This window comes from Populus nigra, chromosome 13 (genome assembly GCF_951802175.1).
Source record: "Populus nigra chromosome 13, ddPopNigr1.1, whole genome shotgun sequence".
Classification (NCBI taxonomy): domain Eukaryota; kingdom Viridiplantae; phylum Streptophyta; class Magnoliopsida; order Malpighiales; family Salicaceae; genus Populus; species Populus nigra.
Genome location: NC_084864.1, coordinates 10,003,087 through 10,020,630, shown reverse-complemented (window position 1 = coordinate 10,020,630; position 17,544 = coordinate 10,003,087). Strand labels below are relative to the sequence as shown.

At 35.6% G+C, this 17,544-nt stretch overlaps 2 protein-coding genes across 2 annotated transcripts; one reads left to right on the top strand and one right to left on the bottom strand.

Annotated features, from left to right (window-relative positions):
- The first annotated feature begins 2,912 nt into the window (after positions 1-2,912).
- Positions 2,913-6,508, top strand: LOC133671391 (aquaporin NIP2-1-like). Its single transcript, XM_062092152.1, has 6 exons — positions 2,913-3,156; positions 3,262-3,382; positions 3,627-3,851; positions 5,082-5,276; positions 5,401-5,462; positions 6,048-6,508. The coding sequence occupies exons 2-6, from the start codon at positions 3,281-3,283 to the stop codon at positions 6,298-6,300; spliced, it is 837 nt and encodes a 278-aa protein (XP_061948136.1). The 5' UTR covers positions 2,913-3,156; positions 3,262-3,280; the 3' UTR covers positions 6,301-6,508.
- A 247-nt stretch (positions 6,509-6,755) lies between these two features.
- On the bottom strand, positions 6,756-17,256 carry LOC133671390 (structural maintenance of chromosomes protein 4). Its single transcript, XM_062092151.1, has 28 exons — positions 16,969-17,256; positions 16,723-16,812; positions 16,431-16,532; positions 16,023-16,199; positions 15,808-15,938; positions 15,565-15,643; positions 15,328-15,485; positions 15,163-15,238; positions 14,596-14,724; positions 14,385-14,529; positions 13,296-13,426; positions 12,208-12,360; positions 11,926-12,115; positions 11,431-11,564; positions 10,902-11,060; positions 9,826-10,134; positions 9,557-9,733; positions 9,237-9,320; positions 8,948-9,157; positions 8,769-8,858; positions 8,550-8,671; positions 8,325-8,480; positions 8,138-8,245; positions 7,978-8,038; positions 7,606-7,740; positions 7,384-7,471; positions 7,201-7,273; positions 6,756-7,110 (listed from the first exon to the last, which is right to left on the bottom strand). Exons 1-28 carry the CDS (start codon positions 17,131-17,133, stop codon positions 6,990-6,992), a joined length of 3,753 nt encoding a protein of 1,250 aa, XP_061948135.1. The 5' UTR covers positions 17,134-17,256; the 3' UTR covers positions 6,756-6,989.
- Positions 17,257-17,544: the final 288 nt, after the last annotated feature.

The following is a 17,544-nucleotide window of genomic DNA, read 5'->3' as shown; positions in this document are numbered from 1 at the left end:
CTCTAATATAGAGGAGGTGCTGGTGAATTTTTTAAAATAATTGAATATAATTATTTCATTATTCGTATAAATTTGTGTTGATGTGTTGAATGAAAATTTAATTATTTTATTGTTTGTATTGTAATAATTATTTGATAATTTAGTCTTTTTTAATTGTTATTGTTGAATTTTCCATTAATGGTAATTGGAAATGAAGAATTAAATTTCATTGTTTTATCTCAATTTTATTCTATTATTGATTATTATGTTTTTTATTATTTCCATCAATTTTAATTGTCATTTATGCATTTCTATAGATGTTAGTTCCAAATATATAGATGTTGAATTTCTATAGATGTTAGGTTGTATATAAGATATTCCAATGGAGTCAATTGGTTTGTGGTTATTGTAAAGATTTGCAGGTTTGAAAATTGTGGGTAGTCTCTAGTATAGGGGAGGTGCTGCTAAATTATTTTTAAATAATCGAAGTTAATTATGTAATTATTCGTATAAATTTATGTAGATGCTTAAAATGAAATCTGCAGCACGTCGTCAGCAGACAGTTGCAGCTAGTTCTTCTAGCAGCGAAGAGGACGTATCCTTAAGTGCTGATCACGGCAAGGCATCTGCGCCAACTTGTGATGCTGCCTCTTCTAGCGCGGTTTCACAACGCAGAGACGGTGTGCCTTCACAGCGGGGTCAATTCACCCGCAAGTACCAGGCACAATGGAAGGATAACCTCTCAATGTAAGTTTGTTTAGGTTTTAGTTTTTTTTTATACTTATAACATAATTTATGAACAACTAATTAATATTTTATTAATTTTATTTAATTTCTGATTCACAAACATTGAGGCTGTCAGGACAATAACATCGGTGTTTAAATTATCGATGGAGATTCCATTATTTCAATGGAGTTAGGTTTCCAGACATCCTGAGTGGAGACCTAATATCGATGCATGGTTTCAGCGATTTCAGGTCGGTGTTAACTTTTAATTTCCAGCTTATTTTTAATAAATTATTTTTATAATTTTATAACTTGTACTATTTTTATTTTAAATGAATTATTTATATACACAGAATAAATTTGAGTGGGATAATACGGACAACAATGTTGTGAGGAGGGTATAGGAGAATCACGCGGCAATTAGATAACATCAAAAATAATATTTATTTTTGTTTTATAATTTTATGTTCTAAATTCTAATTTGTTACTATGGAAGTTGGTCGCGTGATTTTTGGTATGACACCCAAAAAAAAATCAAAAAGATATGTGAGGGATAACGGTCTTGAAGGATGGAATGAGGTGGTGATTTGGCAGGAATTCAAACCGCCATTCATCTCGGGAGATATATGGACGGCATATATTGAGCACGTGACGTTAGAGCGGTTCTCACGGTGCTCACAGTCCGGCAATGATAACCGGAACCGGCAAATTCATGGTTCAGTGACCACGCACATGCAAAACGGATGGTAAAATTAATTTAAATAAAATATATCGTTAATTAATTTGTTGTTGATTATAAATATATTTAACTTGCAACCTTTTTTTTCCTTACAGGCTGCGTCTCTTGGACATGAGCCGAGTCCAATGGAGTTGTTTGTAGAGACGCATGTGCGGAGTCAAGACCGCCAAAAAGAGGTGCAGCAGTTTGTGGACAACCGTGCTCAACACTTCGTGGTATGTTTGTTCAATCATTTTATTTTGTAAGTTATTATTTTCTTGAATTGAATATGATGATTTTAAAAAAAAAAATCAGGAGGCCTATAATAGCCGGTTGAGGGAGAGATATGGGGACGATCCTTCAACCCATCCGGATTTCGATCCGGATTTGTGGATGGAGGTGGGATCTTTTGGTGGACCCAAAAAAAATCGGGTCTACGGGCTCTCCAACACTACGGCCAAAAACTTGCGGTCGGCCCGTAGTGTCTCAACCGTTGAGAGCTCTCCATCAGTATCGAGCACCCCGTCTGAGGAGTTCGTGGCCTTGAAACAACAATATGAACGACTCTTGATGAATTATGATCAACTTCGTCAAATGGTTATGGAGATTAGATCAAGGATGGGTGAAGATACATGTGCAGCCCCTTTTTGGTTGTACGGTCCCGGGAACAACCAGCCTCCTCCTCCTCCTCTAGCTCTGCCGCTATTCTAGTTTAATTTTAAAAAAAAACACATTAAATTTGTAGTGAATATTTGGATGAATATTATTTAAAATTATTTTTATATTTTTAATGTTTAATACAATTTTATTTGTTTATTGAGCTTTTTTACTATTAATAAATAATTTTCTTTTAATATTTTAAATACATACCGACGGTTTTCCAGACAGAAACTGGTCGTCGGTATTTTACCGAGAGTTGCCAAACAATTACCACTCATGCCACAATTACCGACGGATATATTCCGTCGATGATTACCATTACTATTACCGACGGAATATATTTGTCAGTATTTGACAGAGTTCTGAAATATTTACCGCCATGCCATAATCACCGACGGATATTTCGTCTGTGATTACCGTTGAAAATAAAGACAGAATGATTCCATCGGTACTATTCTGGCGGGAAATTTTTTTTTGCCGCGCTTCGCCGTCTGTAAGACCATCGGTGTTCCGTCAGTGGTTGGTTTTTTTATTTCTGACAGAATCAGCGATGAAATGAGGAATTACCGAAGATCAGTATTCCAACAGACGGATTCTGTCGATGAGGCCGTCAGGAAAATTGTTAATGATGGATTTCATGCCTTACACCGACAGAATTAATCTGTCGATAAAACTATTTAATGGTATAGTGTATGATCAAATATGAAAAAGTTATATCCTTTACTTTTTTTTACGTTTTGGCCGGCTACTACTATATATATAGACAAACACTACAACAATGGATGAGGGGTCATTGAAAAATTTACAATTTATAAAGGTCTCGAGTTTGAATTATTTTTCTAAAATACTTTTAAAAAAAACACTATATGTCCTTTTCTCATTGCATATTGTGTTCCATAGAATAACTTGTAGAAACCAATCGTTGTGAATGTGTGAGCTTACATATACAGGTGTTGTTGCTCATAGTTGGTATCTCTAATTTCTTGCTTTCTATCTGCTGTAAATGCATTTGCCTTCGTTCGCCCACATACGCACATTCTATAAGAGAAGCGAGGTCTTCGAATTTTGAGAAGGTATGAGATACTGCAACTTGAACTCTTGACATTAACTTGGGCATCTCATCCTTCATATATTTGATTTCCCGTCTTTTTGTTTTTGTCGTTCCATAAATTCTGAAGGGTTCAGCCAATCAAGAAAATGGCGACAGTAGATCAAGAAATGAACATCTCGGTAGAGAGCTCAAGGTTTCACCTTGTTAAACGGTTTCGAGAACATTATCCTTCTGGTTTTCACAGAAAGGTACATGATGTTCTGAGTTGGTTTTTTTATATTTCACAGTCACTTTGTATCTTGTTTCTTTTTCATTTTTTTCTGGGAGAATATATACAGTGCTAGTCCCCCAGGGAACTTAAAAACACATATCCAATATTTTATGTGTTTTACCTTAATCATTCTTCAACTAAATAACCTAACATGAAATCTGGAAGTACTGCCTTTCTTTGTATTCGAATGATTGCAAATGTGTGAGTGTGTGTGTGTACAGGTGGTGGCAGAGGTTATAGCAACCTATCTGTTGGTCTTTGTGACATGTGGTGCTGCTGCTATTAGTGCTAGTGACGAGCACAAAGTCTCAAAACTAGGAGCGTCAGTAGCAGGAGGGCTCATAGTGACTGTGATGATCTATGCAGTAGGGCACATCTCTGGTGCACACATGAACCCTGCTGTCACCACAGCTTTTGCAGCCGTCCTAAATTTTCCTTGGAAACAGGTACCGTATTGTAAATTTGTAATGCATCATCAATTCCAATATTCAGAGTCTTTGTTTACTTTAATTTGCTTTACTTAATATGTTTCGAGGTACATATTCTATGGTGAGGTCTGTTTTGGAGGTTAATATTATTCTATGGTGAGGTTTTTGGAGGTAAATATTCTATGGTTAGGTCTGTTTCGGAGGTAAATATTCTATGGCTACGTCTGTTTCGGAGGTTAGTATTCTATGGTCAGGTCTTATCGACAATGTAAGGATACGCACAGGATCGGTCTGTGATGGACCCCTGATGAAGTATGTATTAATTTTATTTTTAAAAATTACTTCTTTTAAAAAAAATTATTATTATTATTTTTTTAGTTATAATTCAGATAATATTTATAATTAATATGTGCAGCCTTGCATGATATTTTTTTCTTCCTTTATTTTATTCGATCAATTTAATTTGTGTTTCTATTTTTATTATCATTTGCTAAAATAAAAAATATATTTTTTTAATAAATAAATTTAGCAAACACAACTAGGTAAATATCTAGTCTTTCGAGATTAAATGTCTTAATCTATATTTATCTTTTGATTTTTCAAGTTTTATTTTTAAGTATTGTTAATAAATTTTATCTATTTATTCACATTTATAGTTCTTGATTTATTTGATTATATACATGCATACAAAAATTTATTTGAACTTAGATTTTTTAAACTACAGAAAGACATTAAAAAAACCTGTGTATATAATTATTTTTTATAAAAAGTAAAAATATTTGATGCATGATGAAGGACGGTGATATAACAACTATAATATATATAATATATACATTAAGGGGGGGCACGGATGTCAATTGAATCTTTCGCATATTTTATTATTATATGGTAGATTATATTAATTAGATATATACAACATGTATTATATAAATATATGGAAGATGTTTTCCTGTTATTTAATTACGTCATTTCATTATCGTTTATGGTATCTTTCTCTTCTAACCATGTGATATAATTAATTAAGCCAATAATGTTCTGTTTTTTTCTTAGGGTAATAAAAAAATCAACAATTAATCAAAGCAGAGAAGTCAATTAGTAATCCACATGCATTTGTATCATATATACATGAATAACCAGCTGTATTTTATTTTTTTGCTTCAAATCCAAAGACAAAAAGAAAAAGAAAAGGAAAAGGATGTGTTGTCCTTTTGTTCGTTTTTAAGAAAATAAATAAATAAGTTTTTGCAGGTCCCATTTTATGCTGCAGCGCAATTAACAGGAGCAATTTCTGCTTCATTTACTCTGAAAGTGCTCCTACATCCCATAAGAAATGTCGGCACTACTTCACCATCTGGAACAGTTGTTCAAGCTCTCATCATGGAAATCGTCGTAACATTTTGCATGATGTTCATCACTTCTGCTGTGGCTACCGATACTAAAGCTGTAAGAATCATCTTCCTAATTAATTAGCGTCCAAGATTTTCAGCTTTGCAAACAAAGCGTGTGTGTTGCTCACACGTGTGTGTGTGTGTGTGTGTGTTGTCTTTTATTTTATTTTTTGTTTCAGGTAGGAGAACTGGCAGGTATAGCTGTTGGTTCGGCAGTCTGTATAACATCCATCTTGGCCGGGTAAGCTGGAACATATATTTATAAAAATCCTCAATCGTGTCCCTCGCCTATTAAGCATTACCAAATTAACCCGTCACTAAAAAGTAAAAACTAGGTAAAAAGCATGTACTTTTTAAGACAATAAGTTTTCGATTTTTTTATTTTTTATTTTTATTATGATATTAAGACAACAAGACATAACTCAAGTGGCCTAACACCGCACCCTTCTACGTATTTTTGCAAACAAAAAGAAATAGTGATCGCTCATTCTTTAGTGCAAAGGAACCTGCCTAAGCCTAGATTAGTAAATCTAAGCGGCCCCAACAAATGGACCTACCTTTTGAAGGTGCGGTAGGCCTTGGAGGGTCCGATATTGAAATCAAAAGAAATTAAACGTGGAAGTTCAAATGCAATATTGGAGTTTAATTAATGTTATTGATACCATAGTCTTAAATAACCAATAACAGCTATAAGATTATTCATCTTCGTATTACAGATACCTAAATTTTCAATTCTAGAATTAATCATCAAATAAGCCCAAAGTTTGTATTAAGCGAAGACACGAAACCAAGAGTGGTAACTAACTAGCTGCCTAGTAATCTTCAGCCCAGTATCAGGTGGATCTATGAACCCAGCAAGGACACTGGGACCAGCAATTGCTAGTCGATACTTTAAAGGCGTATGGGTGTACCTGCTCGGACCAGTGACAGGAACGCTCCTTGGAGCATGGTCCTACAATCTGATTCGCGTGACTGACAAACCAGTTCAAGCAATTCCTCGTCGTTTTTCATTCGGATCTCGTAGAACGAGGGCCATTGATGAGCAGTCTCCGAGCATGGGCCCTCTCGATGCTTTCTGAAGAGATACGGTCGTCGGGAACAATAGCCGAGCTCACACGTGACAGTCTTTCAAAGATTCCACGCCTCACAATGTATTATACCAAGCTTATCTTCTGTGTTGCTTTTCAAGCCTGTTTGTACCATAGAAGTTGTTGTCAATGGATTGGAGTTCAGAAATAAAATCATAGGATGCAGTAGAGATGATTCTGCAACTGTATCAGTTTCATACGCAGCAAAGCATGAATGATTTGATATATAAAGGAAGTACTGTCAAAGTGAATTAAATTCCAATTTCTAAAGATGGTTAAGCTGTGATGGCCCTCTACCTAAGAAGACTTCAAAGCACTGCAGTTGAATAGAATTCCAAAAAATATCAACAGATTCCAACCCTTCAACATCATAGCACTAAACCGAGGCACCAGCCTTAAAAATTCGAGGCAAGGATCACAAGCCCGGCTCGTAATTACGATCTTCATTTTGTGAATAGTCTTTGATTGAAATTTCATGTTTACTTAGTAGTTGCATCTAACTGAAGTGCACAGGTATTATTGCGCACTAGACATTACATATAACAAGAGATGCAATGTGGATACAATACAAATAACAACGTCCGAAAACAAATATCGAGTTGATATTTTCATGCTCTACATATTGGCTAAGCGTATGCAAAAGAAAAACATAATTGCATGGAAAATACGGGGGGGGGACATTAAGCAGCATTTTGGCACACAACAAAGCTCCCTGGATTGATGGTAATGCTCTTAGTGCAGTTATCGGTTTTATAAATCCCAACAAGTCGATCCGCCAACTCAAACATGTTGTTCCTTAGGCTGCATACAAAACAAACATTAAATAAAAATGGCTCGAAGGATTGAAGGATCGGTGTCTCTAGTAACAATCTGCTGTGAACATCCTACTACCTTATAATGATGAACTGTGCATCCTTTGTTCGGTCCTTCACATAATGTCCCACAATAGAAACGTTCTTGAAATCTGGCACTCCATGTGAACCATGAAAGTTAATGGAGATAACAGGGAAAAGTAAACTACTAAATGATTCTAAATATATATGAACTAAGGTAGTGAGTTTGAACGAAGATTACCCAGAGCAGCATCAATTTCATCCATTACATACAGTGGAGTAGGCTTGTAATGATGAAGCGCGAAAACAAGAGCTAGTGAGCTCAGAGTCTGAAAATAGTGAAAAGTATCATTGTTACCATAACCAAAAAGTATACAGACACCTCTGGGATCCTTTGGGGTAGTACTTGGAATTCATTACCCGAGAGTATAACACAGATATAGAATAAAGGTTTAGGCATAACCTTTTCACCACCAGATAAGTTTGCAATATTCTTCCAGCTCTTCTTTGGTGGTCTGACACTGAAAACAACACCTTCAGAAAATGGATCCAAAGAATCCACTAGCTCAAGTTCTGCATCACCTCCAAGAGTAATCATCTGTGGCAAGAAATGTCAAATAATCAATGGACAACATTTACTGCCACTGATGAATGATAAGGATGAACTTTTTTTGCATTAAATCACAGTTTTCATTAAGCAAGTTGTGTTCAGATGAATACCTAAAGTGGGGTTTTAAAGCCAGAAAACTACACATGCAAACAAATGTACTGTGTACGTGCTCACACAGGAGAGGGGGGGAGGGAGAGGGGGAGACGGAACAATCATCACACAAACCTGATACATTTCCTTCAGCTTCAATGATATTGTATTGAACCCTGCCATGAATTCATCCAACCTGAAAAGTTACCAATTCAGTTATGTAAGAATCGCCTATTTGCAAGGGAGGACAAGGGCATGATAGATACTGGAATCTAACAAGAAGGAAAATACTAGCCTTTTCTTTCTCCATTCATCATACTGCCTTTTTATATCATCACGTTGTTGAGTTACCAAGTTCAGCTCCTCAACCCGCTCATTATATGATGATACCTTTCTCCGATATCTACATTAATCAGTGCATTCAGCAAATTCATGTTGAAGATTAATAATCAAACTTTTATGAGTTAGAGAAAAACCCATACTCTGAGATTGAATCTAAGTTTGGGTTCATATCTTTCAATTGTGCTTCCAACAACACTACCCTTTCAAGGGCCCTTTTGAGGTCACAAGCCTCAGCAAGAGTCTTATCAGCAAGGGTTGCTTGAAGTTTTTCAGGGTCCTCTAGTTCTTTCTGAGTTCTGCAACCAACAATAACAATGTTAGAACACAGCCAATAAAATAAATGGCTTAACCATAAATCAACATACTGCTCCATATGGTGTAGAAGAGCATTTTGCAAGTCATCAAGCTTCTTTTTGTAACCCTTCCCCTTCAATTCCAACTCCTTGTAGCTCTTCTTCATATCTTGTAACCTGTAATCAGCATCGACCTGTGGTATAACAGGATGATAATTACTTAACTAGTGATGATCATTTGACAAAAAGATAAAAGAAAGTGCAAAAAAGTGGCTTTAATTGACAGAGTACCTCTGATGCCCGCAACTCATCCACAATTTTTTTCACTTTTTCGTACTCAGATTTGGCTTTATCTAGCACTTCTTTATGTTGATCAATCAGCTAAAAGAGCAAAAAAAGAAAGGCATATAAGGATAAGGATACTCTTATGAGCGCATCACCATGGCTGAAAGAATATAAATAAAACAGACCTCCTGTGTCTTTTTGTAATTCTCTTGAACTGCAAATGCCTTTTCTTCAATTTCTTTAAAAATACCTCTCAGTTTTTCCCTCTCCTCTGTAAGCCGCTCCTTTTCCTTCCTTGAATCCTCAATCCCTTTGGTCAACTTCTTTATCATTTTATGACCTGTCTCTATTTGAACCTTGTGACGGTTGATCTCTGTGCTATTTTTATCCATATCCTGATTAGTGGGCAACTTGAATTAATTCAAATGCCACATTACAGCAATTCAAATATTTCGGAGTGATTTTGTGACTTACAGACTGAATCCTGTTGACCTTTGCCTTCTGTGATTTCAACCTTTCACCCCCGGCATTTTCTATTTTACTCTGAAGCTCCAAAGCCTAAAGGTAGAGAGAATTATGGACAATCAATCAAATTGAATACAAAGGGGAAGGCACATGACTCTTTGGATTTAAGTACAGTAAGATATGGCAGATAAGAAAATCTACGAAAGTTCAACTGAAATCAGAAAGTTAACCACAGATCAGGAAGGCAACCAGACAACATTTTGTTGCCTCGGCATCCTGAACGATTGGCTTGGAACTTTAATGGACAAAGAAACATAATATTTTCAAACCTTTTCCTTCAGCTTTTTAGACCCCTGAATAAGTCTGTCAATCTCCTTTTCCTCTGTCACTATTATCCTTTTGAGTTCCTCCAGCCTATCAAGCTCATCTTTCTTTGGCTCTGACGCAGCTTTCAGGGAACCAAGTTGTTTCTCCAGATAACTATGTTCTGTATTCAGACTATCAATCTGTTCGGGAGGAAGTTTTTAGAGCATTTATTTCATCCGGGGGGAAAAATTAAAAAAAAAAAAACATTGGAAAAGCCATAGCAAACCGTTACCTCTTTCTGGCTTTTAGCCAGTTCCATCTCCAGGTGTGCAATTGCTTTTTCCGAGGCTTGGTAGTGTTTCACTGAATCAGCAATTCGTTGGCGTATACCATTTAATCTATCAACCATGGTAGAGAGCTCCTTCTCTGCACTTGTGACCGCTTCTCCAGAAACACTGGTAGCCCGAATCGATGTCCCCATCTTACCACCACGTGGCTTAGTTCCCCCACCACTCATAGTACCAGATTTTTCAAAAAGTGCACCATCGAGAGTAACCACTCGTCGAAATTCCAAATTTCCACCGTATGCAATTCTTGTTGCCTATAGGTTGAAAAAAATGCAAGTTACTAGATCCTACCTGGATATGCTTCAGCAGTAAATCTGGAAAAAACAAATAATAGATATCCTTGATTCTAGCTATCAAAGGTGTTGTTAAAATGAACCTGAGCACACAAGTCATGGTAAGAGACTCCTGTTTACATATCCCATAATTACGACTAAGACAAAGAAAAACATGGCTAGAAGTTCATGCTATGGAAAGCTATTCCTTATTGATCAAAGCATCTAGCCATCTCCAAAACTGGCATTACTTCACATTATTTTGGGATTGACAAAGCCATAATTCCCATGTGTCCTAGATAATGGACAGTAATACCAAAAAGACAGTGATTTTTCAAATTGTAGGAGTAAGGGGACAGGTAGGTTTAAATGATATGGGCTGAAGAAATAAGGGTTTTAATATCCAAAACTGGTTCATACAAGATTTGACCCGAAAGAAAAACAGAAAGGAGAACAAAAATCCATGTGGCTTACTACAATGGATTTGGAACAGAGCCTTGGTTGAATTAAGTAGATGAAGCATATAAAGTCAATAGAGTATTCAGCTGACAGACCAAGTTCTCTAGGTGCATCTACTGGAAGCAACAGAGGAAAATAATTCAGATTAACCAAGAAACAAAGAAAAGCATCAATATGCTTTTAGAAAAAATTGAATTGAGGAACGTATAACATGATCATCTATCTTCCTTAATTCATCCATAAGGCGGGTGAAAAAAAAAGAGAAGATATACAATGAAACTTGAATTTACCTGATCAAGATCCTTTGCTACAACAGTATTACCCAGAGCAGCATAGAAGGCAAGTTTCATTCTTTCATCTTGAACTCTAACTAGATCAAAAAGGCGTGGAACACCCTCTGGAGTGCTCACATTATGCTTCATCTTTGATGAATGGTCAACTTGCTTCTCCTGCATTCAGGAAACAGGAGGAAATTATGTTCCTAAAGCAAAGGGAACTTTCCTAAACCAATTAACCAAGTGCTACCATATTGCCCAGAAAGGTTGGCCGCTATAACAAACATTCCATTCAATTCTCCATGCCAAATGAAATTTTTAAAAATTCAATTCAAAATTACCTTAAGAATATAGGAAAGTTTAGCTGCTAACAAGTGAAATGTCAACCAACTCTTTTGTCATAGTTTTAAGATTTTATAGTCATGTCCAGGGCATTTAACTGAACCAGCCTACACCTGACTCCCATGCCCACAAGTCCTTTCAGATCTTCCAAACAATTATAAAGAAAAGGGAAAAGGTAGTTTCAAGTATTTTTAGTTGATACCAGTATCATGAAAGTGGCAACCCCAAGCTTCTCTCTTCGGAGCAGCTCCACACATGCTTGTGCTGCAGCAGTTGTCTCCACCACAATATAATCAAGTCCAGGACAAGCTGTTGATATGGCAACATCATATTTTGCTGCAATGAAAACATCAATTTAACAGGAAAATGAGGTCCTTGATCTAAAGCTTTCAAGGATAAGAACGTGGCTTCAGATATGAGTAACTTGAGGGAAAGGAGGGAAGAAAGAGATTATCATCCATCAGAAAATGAACAATTGTCTTTAAAAACATGCAAGAAGGATATCACACTCAATATGCAACAATTAAAAACAACAAATATCACATAATTTTCTTTACAAGTAAGACAATGAAAGCAAATCCAGATGCAGCAGCATAAAAGAATCCTAATCAGGCTTCCCTTTATTGCAATTGGCACATTAGTCTCAGAAATTCAGGTTATGTTGAACAAGATATGTTTATATAATGTAGACACTCACCATCAATGGCACCTAAATCTCCCATTCGCCCATGTATTCCCCTTATTTCATTAGATTCCTTGGCATGCAAAATTGCTTTCAATACTGATCCCTGACTCTTTTCCAAATCAATAATTGACTTAAGTTCAGCAACCTTCTGTCTTGCAGCTTGTTCTAGAGGAATAAGCTCTTCTTGTTCTTTGATGGATTCCTGCAAAATGAAGTGTTCTTGTCATATCCCATCAAGACACAGGAATGTCAAAAGGTAAATGAAGTTCAAAGAATTATCTGCAGAGCAAAAACCTGTTCCACTTTACGAGCTTCTGATGCTTCAAGTTTGTGCTTTTCTATATTACTCTGTAATTTTGCAATGGTTGCAGTTTTCATTTCGATGCTTCCAGATATATTATCCATCTGCTTGTGTGCATTTTCAAAAGCTGCACGACCAGCTTCATGCTGAAACAGCCAATGAGCACCTTTAGCCAACTAATGACATCTCTTAGAAAGATATGGACAAGGTATGAGAGTCATCACAAAAAATAATAAATAAAACAGTTGAAAAGGATTTGTTTCTCAAGATATTATGTTATGCATTATTGAACAAGTCATGGTTAAAGGAGATTTATCTACTTTGAAAAATCAAAGCCAAGTTATTTATTTTTCATCAAAAAGAGGTTTAAGTTTAGATAAAAAAGTGTCCATTATAGGTTTCTAGTCAAAGGTTTAAATTTCAGTTATATGGGTGAATGCTGTAAGCATGGGAAAAATGGTATCCTCTTAGTTACTGCAAGGGATTTTTTTTCCAAAAATGCATGATGAGTTATTTTCGTTTTTATGAATCATTAGTCTATTTGGTAATCCAAATTTATTTTGAAGTCGGTATATGGTCTAGTTAGAAGTTTTCCAGTGCAGAGATCTTTTGCTTACTATTAGTACCAATAAATTAAGCTTTTAACAAATGTTTGGTGATGAAATGAGTTGAATTTTTAAGTTATTCTAAAAGCCTTGTGCCTAGAGTTCCTCTTCTGTCTCTTGTTCTTTTATTTTTCCCTTTCTCTTTCTGGCTTCAGAATGTCTGCTGCTACAGTGCCACCAGTATTGTTCACAGCATTAAATTGAACCCTGAATCATTCATAAACAGATCCTTAATCAACTCCCTTATTCACCATTTCCTAACCATAACTAAACCCTAAGATTTTACATTCTTCAAGCTTGTCCTACATCTTTGATCTTATCCAAGCTTATATGTTGACATAAATTCCAATGCAATAGATTGAGGAGAACACAAATCACAGTAGATATAATTCCAGAGACTGAAAGAAAACACACATTATACACCGTTATTGACTTTGTAATATCAACTGACGAGACCATGGAAGCCCCAACCTCACCTTCTCGTTCAAAAGCTTGCTTTCAGTATATGCAACTTCAAGTTTTCCTTTGTGATCAATTAGTTGCTTTTCCCACGGTTCTAGTTCAGCACGAACCTTCACGAGTTCTGAGCGATACCTCTCTGTTTCAACTGTTCATCAATCAAAACATAAATTAAAAAGATTAGCTAAAAAACAACAGGCACACGTTTAAGGATGAGACAAGGTTGATTCTCAGCAACTGCTTATACTCCACTTCTTGCATCCCTACACTTTACGTAGAAAATAAAGAGAAATATCCATATGACAGTATAAACCACAGGATGCAAACAAACAATGAAAGAGCATCTGCACCAAAATTGCACTAAAAGGGATTCCTTTACCTCTGAGGTTGTATTTCAATCTTTGCACTTGCCCTATCTTTTCATTCAATTACAGAATAATCACCTCAAATATTTTTTAAAATTTGTAGCCAAAACCAACAGCAAATTATATTATAACATAATCCATTCAAATTTCAATCCACCCCTTCAAAATTGTGATTATTTATTAGTCTTCTAGAGAAGAAAATGTCTTTTGTTCTTTCACCTCAAAAGTGAAGCTATTTTGAATATAAGAAATTAGCTGCTTCTATCAATTCCTTGTAATAGAGATTTCAAAGAGTCAATTTTTCAAAATTCTATGTAGATATTCAAGGACGTTTAAATAATCCACGCATAAAGTTTTGAATTCTCTCAAATTCCACTTTTCTTTATATGCTACCTGCTGACAATGAAACTGAATAATATAAATGCCAACCACGAACAAAGATTCACAATCCCACACTCTAGGAGTTGCACTTTCATTTAACCATCAGTCTATTTCACCTTCACCACCACAATTAAATGTTTATTCAAACAATTAAGCACCAGTTTTGTACTGCTAGGGGTGCGCGGTCATCAACAAGCAGCAAAACATGAATCACTTAAAATGATGTCAAACATGTATAATATAAACATATTATATCCTATTTGGACAATAACATGGAATATAAGCTCTGAAAAAACTATATTCAATAAAAAATCATTTTCTTACTTGTATCCAAATCAATCAAAAATGAAATTTTACAACCTTTAGAATTTTCCACAACTTCTTCTAGCATCCTCTCCTCCTCGAGCAAGAGTTTCTGAAGTTTGGGGATGTTATCTTCAAGTTTTGGAATCAAATTTGCCGAGTTCTCACATTCTTTTGTTAAGTCATCAATCTTTGACGAATCCTACAAGGGAAACAAAGTGAGAAAAATGTGTGTTTTCAATTGAAATAGGTCACTTTTTTACCGTACTTTTTCAAGTTTATCTTCAAGTTTCTTCATCTTTTGCTTCATGTGCTTCAGATCCTCCCGGTATTTAACATCCTGCCTTTCAAACTCCTTGAACTCCTCTTTACAGGTTCTGAGATCATTGTCAAGTTCCTGAATCCAAGACAAGGTTGGACAGCACATCAACAGATACAATCGGTACAAATTTAGGATGGCACTGTTAAATGCAGTCATGATATGTGGTGGCCAAAATGATAGTTATAAGACTCAACCCGACCCAAGGTTTAGGTCACAAGTCTGGGGGTTGACACCCAACCTTATACTTTTCTTTTTGAAAAAAAAAAGCCTAAAACTATCTCATTTTGATAAAAAAAAAAAAAAACAATAACCAGGTTTTTCCTCTAACCCAGCTCAGGCCAAACCCGAATTGAGTTGACCCACCACGCCAAGCCGGGTCTTATAACTACAGCTAAAAGAGTTTTATGTTTGATAGACTCACATTTTCTCTACTTGGCTGAAAAACCAAATATCAATTACAAGCGTTGAATATACAAGCACAATTATAATACATAGAACTCACACAAAACGAACCTCTTGTCTTTTAATATACTTTTTATGCACAATCTCAAGCTCCTTCATTGTTTTGTGACTTTCTTGAATCTTCTCTCTAGGGAAAAAAATAACCTTCAACACTTGCAAGTTTCTGTTGTAAGGAAATCTAAAGCTAATGCTATAACTTAAGAAGAAAAGAAAAACCTTTCAGCCTTTAAATTTTCTTCCAAACTAGATACACTAGTGTGCAGTTCCATCATTCTTGCACTAGTATCTTCATGAGCTAATTTTGTGGCTTTCTCTTGCCATTTCAGCAATGATAACTCTTGAAGCATGTAGGCCTCTGCTTCATTCTTCACATCCTATTTCATGGAAAGAAAACAACAGGTTGGTTAAACTTGTTTGAAAATGATATGATGAAAAGAGACAAAGAAAACGAACCTCCAAGCTGTCTCTTTCCTTCTCGGCCAACTTAACCATCTGTACCACCCCAGATCTTTTCTCGTTAAGGGATTCCAACCTATGGAGTCAGTAGGAATGCTTGTAGAAGTTAGGAAAATTCCTTGTCTACATGTCCATTTTGGCTTCACAGATAATACATGTAAAGTAAAATTTCAAATGTGATAATGGATAAAATGCAAAATGAGTACATATGATAAATATAAGAATAAGAAAAGTACTCACTCCTTGGATGATTCATCAATTTTTTCAACATATTTGTTAGTTCCAATTATGTCCTCTAAATATTCAAGAAAACCTTCATCATGGAGTCCTTGAGCTTTTGGCCTCATCAATGAAATCTGTTCAACCTCACCCTGATAAAAACCAGCAAGCAATTTTCAAAACCCATGGAAACATACTCCATGCTCAAATTACAGCATTGTGGTTAGATAACAAACCTGAAGAATCAGAAAACGATTATTGTCCAGGTCAACTCCTTTTCCTTTCAGTTTCTTGGTAACTTCAGTAAAATTGCTCGAACGATCATTGATGTAGTACTTGGATGAGTTATCCCGAAATGCAACTCTTGTAATTACAAAATCACTTCCTGAAACAGCCTCATAGGTCCCATCATCCTATAATGGTTAAGAACATGGTTTGCAAGTATCATGACATTAGAATCGACCAAGAGATCTTCTGTAATCAATTGATTTCAAAAAACAAATCCTCATACAATCAACAAAATATATGAGTTTCAAGAAACAAAAACAACATAAAAAGTTGAAATCCTGTTTCCTTTTCTTCTACACTATTCATAAACAAGAAGATGAAAGCCATTTCTTGCTAAAAATCAAAACCCAAGTTACCAGGTCAATAATCTCCTGAAAATGAACAGAAACACCAGCGCTGTCCAGATTCTGATGATTGGTTGAATTGTGGATAAGCTCTGAAACCTTATTAAGTCTCATCTGCAAATTCAAAACCAACACAAACATCAAAAATTGAAAAACCAAGAACCAAGCAAGTAAATCAACATACACAGGGTCTCCCTTAAAAAAAAATTGAAACTACTCAATTAGCTTACAGAGAATTCATTCCTTTTCGTAACTGCTGAACTTAACAATTTGCATAATAGAAATATAGAGAGAGAAAGAGGACCTGTTTCGCTCGCTTTCCGAATACAAATAGCATTGCATCAATCACATTGCTCTTGCCGCTCCCGTTGGGGCCCACCACAGCAGAAAAACTCTAAGCCCCCAAAATTCAAAGATAAACAAACACTAAAAAGTTAAAATTAAGCAAAAACAAATTGAGAAATTGGAAGTTCATTAGAAGCAAAACCTAGAAATGGAAATTAAACCAAAAAAAAGAAACAAATTTCACAAAATTGAAACCCTAACCAACCTTGTGGAAAGGACCAACGCGTTGTTCACCAGCGTAAGATTTGAAGTTCCTCATGATCATTTCTTTGATGAACAGCCTCGGGGCTTTCGAAGATCCACCAGCAGAAGTTCGAACTGAGTTGGACTCGCTTGTCATGAATTCATCGTCCCCTGATTCCATCCCCATTTCTTTCGCCGAGTTAACTCGGTTCTCCTTGGGGGTTTTTTTTGCTGTTCTTCTCTGTGATTTATTTGTGACTGTACCGATTCTGTACTGAGAGGTCGCACCAAAAGTATCTTAAGGGAAAAAAAAATTAAAAAGAAAAGGAGAAATAAATAATGTTTATGGTTTTGGGGAAAAAGGAAGAGGGATTTGGCGGGAATTTGAAAATGGTGTGAATTTTCCAAATTTGAAATGGGCCGTTGGATGTTGTTGGGCTTCACATTTTAGTGGATAGAGTCCCTTTTGTGTATTTTCCCGTTTATTTTAGCAGTTAGAAATTAGAAAGCGCTTTTGTAAGAGTTTGAAAAAACAATTTGTATTAAATTAAATTTTTTTATATTTTGTTTTTAGATATTTTAGATATGTTGATGTTAA

Coding starts and splice junctions, on each gene's coding strand:
- LOC133671391 (XM_062092152.1), top strand. CDS start 3,281: ATGGCGACAGTAGATCAAGAAATGAACATCTCGGTAGAGAGCTCAAGG. Junction 3,383..3,626: donor CTTCTGGTTTTCACAGAAAG/GTACATGATGTT, acceptor GTGTGTGTACAG/GTGGTGGCAGAGGTTATAGC. Junction 5,463..6,047: donor ATAACATCCATCTTGGCCGG/GTAAGCTGGAAC, acceptor AGTAATCTTCAG/CCCAGTATCAGGTGGATCTA.
- LOC133671390 (XM_062092151.1), bottom strand. CDS start 17,133: ATGGGGATGGAATCAGGGGACGATGAATTCATGACAAGCGAGTCCAAC. Junction 14,725..15,162: donor AGTATATTAAAAGACAAGAG/GTTCGTTTTGTG, acceptor TCTTGGATTCAG/GAACTTGACAATGATCTCAG. Junction 11,061..11,430: donor TTGCCACTTTCATGATACTG/GTATCAACTAAA, acceptor TCCTGAATGCAG/GAGAAGCAAGTTGACCATTC.